This window comes from Perca fluviatilis, chromosome 21, assembly GCF_010015445.1.
Source record: "Perca fluviatilis chromosome 21, GENO_Pfluv_1.0, whole genome shotgun sequence".
NCBI lineage: Eukaryota > Metazoa > Chordata > Actinopteri > Perciformes > Percidae > Perca > Perca fluviatilis.
This window is the reverse complement of record NC_053132.1, coordinates 11,113,724-11,119,829: the sequence shown is the minus strand read 5'-3', so window position 1 is coordinate 11,119,829 and position 6,106 is coordinate 11,113,724. Positions and strand designations below refer to the sequence as shown.

The 6,106-nt window shown below is 44.0% G+C and overlaps 1 protein-coding gene across 1 annotated transcript in view; it reads left to right on the top strand.

The window, feature by feature from the left end:
• Positions 1 to 3,981: 3,981 nt before the first annotated feature.
• The window catches only part of psme4b (proteasome activator subunit 4b), a 33,240-nt gene continuing 31,115 nt past the window's right edge, over positions 3,982 to 6,106 (top strand). Inside the window, exons 1-2 of the mRNA XM_039788939.1 lie at positions 3,982 to 4,323; positions 4,920 to 5,060. Coding sequence (XP_039644873.1) covers positions 4,130 to 4,323; positions 4,920 to 5,060 — 335 coding nt within the window. The 5' untranslated portion in view covers positions 3,982 to 4,129. The remainder of the gene's footprint in view (positions 4,324 to 4,919; positions 5,061 to 6,106) is intronic.

Here is a 6,106-nt window from a genome sequence, read left to right as displayed (position 1 = left end):
TGCCATTGCTGCCGCTGTTGCCATTGCTGCCGCTGTTGCCATTGCTGCTGTTGCCATTGCTGCTACCGTTGAGGCTGCCGTTGCCGTTGCCACTGCCGCTACTGCTGCCACTGCCGGTGCCGCTGCCACTGCCTCTGCCACTGCCACTGCCACTGCCGCTGCCGCTGCCACTGCTGCTGCCATTGCTGCTGACGCTGTTGCCATTGCTGCTGCTGTTGCCATTGCTGCCGCTGTTGCCATTGCTGCTGCTGTGGCTGCTGTTTCTGTTGTTGCTGTTGCTGCTACCCCTGCGGTTGCTGCTGCTGCTGTTGCTCAGCTCAGTCAAAGATATTCGCATCTCTTCATTTTCTTTTGACTGAGAATACAAATACATACATGTAGCATTTTCAAAACATTAAAATGATTATCAGAACTACATTTATATATGTATATACTGTATATACGCTTACCTGTACATATATACACAGAGACCTGTTGAATTACACTAGAATGGTGATTGAGTTGATTAGTAGTCAACATTTAAAAACTGATGGTATTCTTTTTGCATGTTTTTTCCCCTAACAAAATTACCAAGACATTTGCCACAAACCACAGTGCTTCCTGCCAGTAAAAAGTATGTTGCCGCTTGTTCCATTTGCACTGGAAGAAGATCTACTCTCGGTTGATTTTTGTCACACATATTTCCCATAAAACTCAGCCCCATCAAATACAATTTAAAGAACATTGCAGACACTGGTATACTTAACCCGTGTTTTTGGTAATTGTCTCCATTTGATTATTCTAATCACTAAAAAATTTGTAAAAAATAATTTTACAATGGTTTACTGATGGACATTTTCATGCGTTTAAAATGCTTTTTAAAGGAAAGAAAAATAATTTTAGTAGTAATAGTTTCTAAAAAATATATATTCTTCATTTAAAATCCAATTTCTTGCACATGCCACATCAAAATAACCATAGTATCAGAGAGTTAAGCACAAAAAACAAATGCCAACATGCAGATGATACATGTGCATGTACAATAAGTATCTGTGTGTCTTACTACTCTCTCCAGGTCTTCAAGCAGGTTGCTGGTCACAATACGCAGGCCTTGGATCTCAGTGAGCAAGCCCACCAGATCCTCACATGGATGGCGGCAGACTTCTGACGACACATTGTCGACCTTTGCCCCACCCACACCTGTACAGGAGGCACAAGTGTGTGTGTTCTGTACTAGATTTTATACTTGAGGTAATGGAGAAAAAGAAGTGAAGAAACTATATTTGTGCATGTATTTGAATGCAGATAATACTATGTGTGTCAGTGAGCAAATGCACGTGTGGTACCTGCGCACACAGCTGCTGCATAGAGGAATATCCAAAGCCAGGGGAAACCTCCCAGCGGGCTCATTCCTGTTCGCACATAAATTACATATGCAGTCACTGTGAAATATAGCACCTATACTGCTACAATACAAGCAGGACTGCTGCCGAGGAGATATAAGAAGAAGAAGAGGAAGATAAAGAGGGAATTAACCTTGCATACCTGCGTACTCCTTGCTGTTCAGCCTTTCTCCACGATTAGAAATCACAGCTGGTAGGCTCATCCCTGCTGCAGCTCCACAGGGACTATAATGGAATGTCTGTCTCCTTGTCTTATTCCTTATTTCCTTGTCTCCTTGTTTACTTTCTTCCTAACGGACCGAGGCTTATCAGCACAGCTTCGTCAGTAATTTGTTGTCCAAAAGAAATAGGGAAGAGGTTGCTGAGCGTGAAATCTGAGTGAACAACATGCAGACAGCTCTGTTTAGTTCTGTAGAAAGTTCTAATGTGGTTAGGTATTTGTTTGAGAGTTTGTGTGCATGTGTGTGTCTGTGTGTGTGTGTCTGTGTGTGAGGCAGGAGCGGGAGCCATATATTACCCGTCTGTCTGGCGATGAAGCTGCATATCTCCCAGCGAGAAACCCAGCTGGATGGAAGGAACTTGCATCTGTGTGTGTGTGTGTGTGTGTGTGTGTGTGTGTGTGTGTGTGTGTGTGTGTTGACATCCCGTTGCAGGTTTCCCAGACACATCATTTACACTCTTCACTCTCCAAACTGAGACACACACAAAAACACACACAGACATGCACACACACACACACACGCACACACACACACACACACACACACACACACACACACTTATTGGCTGCCTGAGTTTTTCCAATATTTTAGGAGCGAGAAAACTGGCTTCACCATAAATCCTTGGTGAAAATGAGAAGCTTGGTGTGTGTGTGTGTGTGTGTGTGTGTGTGTGTGTGTGTGTGTGTGTGTATATATGTATATTTCTTGATGTCTGCAAAAGATTGTGAGGTAAAGATGAGCAAGCTGATGGCATTCAAAAACATCTACAGTCCTCACACTGGGACCATCATCTCTTTTTTATTTCATCTCTTTCCTTTCTCTTTTTCCTCCATTGCTTTCCTCCCCCCCACTTCCCTCTCTCAATTCCTCTCTTTGGTCTTCTCCCTGCTGAGTCAAAGAGGCATCATCATCCTGAATCATATTTTCCATCTGTAGACTCCACTTGTGGAATAATGAATCTCACAGACATGTGCACACATGCAAGTGCCTGTGCCCATTCAAACACCAACTCTATATCCAAATACCTAGAAACGTCACAACAAAAAAAACAAATAGGAACAGACACCGTGTTTCCTCCTGGAAGTGGTTAAACGCTGGAAACAGTGAAAGCAGGTGCTGTCACTGCTCTGAGAAACTGAAAAAAGCCCAAAGGTATTATGATCTGAGGGATATAAAAAGTTAAAGACTTGGGTGAGATTGCTTGACAAAGTCCAGCGTGAAATTCTTGGATTGATATGCCATGTGGAAGGCACATTCTGTTCTGGGATCTCTCTCAAAGTTTGTGACTCTGTCAGTCTTCAACTGTGTTAATAGAGAGAAACCAGTTTCAAAGAGGGTACCTCGCTCTCTGCCTCAGAAAGGTAAAAGTGACTGAAGGTTGCAGGGCTATCAAGAGCTGTAGACAGACCTGCAGAAGCCACGAGAAGACCGCTGGTGAGACTGAGGTTGGGTTGCAAACGCTTTATGCACTCAGGCGGCTTAAGAAAGGCTGAGGTGGAGCTGCAGCAATTGCCCCATTTCTCATTTCTCTGAAAGTAACCAGACCATAGGGCTTTTCATTAAGCTCTCCACTGTGAGCAGCAACCTTACTGCTATAGGCAGGCCAGACAATATCCTGAATTGCAGCACCACTCTTAAGCATGTAGTGGTCAGAGAATTAAATGGGCTTAAAGTAAAAGGATTTACATGGAAGGATGCACAGTAGCACAAGATTGGAGGCCTAGAATGGAGAAGGTCGGGGACAAAGGTGCCAAAGGCCAAAAGGGTTGGCATTAAATCATGAACGGGACTTGTTGTCAGGAATTTATTTATCGTCACATTTATAAATAAATGCTTCTGTAGCATGCAACCAAATCACACAGGCATATATGTGTTTGATTATAGCTGCACAATGAAGCAATAAGTAAACTATTTTCTTTTCAGATAGATAGATAGATAGATATAGACACCAGACAGATGCAAAGTGTCATTGTGGGTCAGTAGAACAGGAGAGGGCATGAATCCAGTTATCAGATCATCCTATTCTTTTGCCGACACACAATAATTTAGTGCCTCTGGGATTTGTAGTCCAGAATCATGCTTTCCAGATTTCCTCCAAGCCCACTTCCCAGAGCCCACACATGAAAGCCTTCACATACGTCTTCTCTTATTACCTTCAGTGGTGCTGAAATGAAAGCCTGGCCACACAACACAGGCTAGTCATTTTGTTCGACCTCCTATCGTGCACGAGCAATGCGATTCTCCCTCCCCTGTGCGTGGTCAGCAGGTGGATACCTGTGAGGTGACGCAGCATGGCGATGCAGGTCAGTGTGGAACCGCCCCCCGCGCTCAGGGCTTTACACAGCTCAATTAGCGTGACACACTTGACTCTGTGATCGCCTGCCTACCGCCTGCTTGATAGACACAGCGGATTATGTCCTCTACTGACGCGCTTCTCCTAAGGCACAACATCCATTAGATAGAAGAACAGGTTTTCTTTACCTGTTTACGCATACAACAGAAAGGTGACCTGACTGCCAGTGGGATATGACTGTGGATGGGGATATGGCAGGGTTTATCCCTCAGAAGGAGATCGTGTATAACGGCCTGCTGCCGTACTCCGACCGGTTGGACCGGGAGGCCACGGAGCTGTTGGCGGAAATCAAAGCGAACCTGTCTAGAGCTGTCCTACTCAGAGAGCTGTGGCCCGGGGTCGCTTTCTGGTCCAATAAACTCTTCTCGTAAGTGTTGAAGCCAGGTTGTCGTCCGGATACAAGCAAACGCATAATTAGGCTACTCACTTATGATTCATATTAATTAATGGTCTAGCAGTTTATTTAGACTCTAAGGCTAATGGTCGTTTTGAGGCTATTTTACTCATACATGATCACAACCCCACAGTCTCAAAAATGAGCGACGTAGAGTCACGTAAATACTTCTCTGGAACACGTCAAACAAAAACTATACGAATAAGCTTTATAAATGTGCAATAATATCTGTTACATGTCAATTATTTTTGATTTACATTGTGCAGTGTGTCAGCATTTCCTTATAGGTCGCCACGGCTATTATAAACCCAAATATTCATTATTTTCATTATTAGGTCTTCAAGAGTCTATTTCACTTTAGGAAAAGGGGAATAGAGTGCCAAAATATCAGCATCATAGGAGTATTTAGAGAGGATCATCATGTAACTTTAAATAACGAGTGGACTTTTAATTCACTCAGGGCCCTTGGCATCAACTCAGAGTCAATGAGGGTAGTAAAGGATATAGGTCAGCTGCAGGAAGCAGGAAGTGATCAGCTGCTCACCGATGCTCTTAACCTCCACCCTCAGGTTTCTGAAGCTGTACGGCCGCAGGTTCAGTAAAGAGGACCACATTCTTTTCATCAAGCTGCTCTATGAGTTGGTCACGCTGCCGAACCTGGAGCCTCACATGATGCAGAGCTACGCCAAGCTGCTCATTCAGCTTCTCAAGTGGGTGTGACACAAACACACAGACATACACAAATGCATAAGGGATATCTGAGCTCCTCACCCTCGGGGGATGAGGTGAGGAACTCAGACATCTGGATGGAGCTTGGAGTACTGCAGCTCCTTGGCATTAATGAAAGAAGCCAGTTGAGGGGGTTCAAACATCTGATCTGGGCGCCTCCCTGCGGACCTCGGGGCAAACCCACATCATGAGGGATTACATATCCCATCTGGCCTGGGAATGCCTCAGGATCCCCAGGAGGAGCTGGAGTTCGTGGCTGGGGAGAAGCATGTTTGGTAGCCTGCTGCTGCCAGATGGATGGATGGATAGATAGATGGATGGGTTATACTATGCAGTACAGCAAAGTAAACATAACTATGACTAATAAGACATGATAGAAACGCTGGAAGTTTCGTATGACAGACAGCGATAGACATCTTTTTATAGCAATGAGAGCGTTTGACCTTCGAAAGCTGCAGCTTCTCTTGCCCCTCGGTATCCTGTAGTGTAATGAGATCAGAGTGGTAAACATCACTGTGCTACAAATGGTATACTGATGTCGAGTCCTATGACATGTTCAAGTGGATTTTTTACTTACCACTCTGCCATTTGGATTGCTGCCATTTGGAGCTTTAAACAACCTGCAGACTTGAGAGAGAAAAACTAAAACATAATATAGTAAGCATTCAGTACTGAACAGATACAGTACCTCCATGAAGGCTGCACAATCCTCTGAATGTGTTATGTTTTTAAAATGGTTCTAGCAACACAAGTTGATTGATTTTTAGTTTTAGATGGACAACAATAATAGCCTGAATTGCTGCCCAGTGAAAAATTCAAATGTCAGTTCAATCTGATTTTTAGGCTACATCATATATGACTTGCATTACAAAAAAAAACATGACAATAATATGAAAAGGTCTACAAAGTCATAGTTAGTTTGTGGGTAGTCTATATCCACGACGTTCCACTTCCGGGATTGCTCCGGTGCCGCAGGAAATTCCGCCGGATGCATGTCTTTTCGCTGATGTCCTTTTCCTTCTATTGG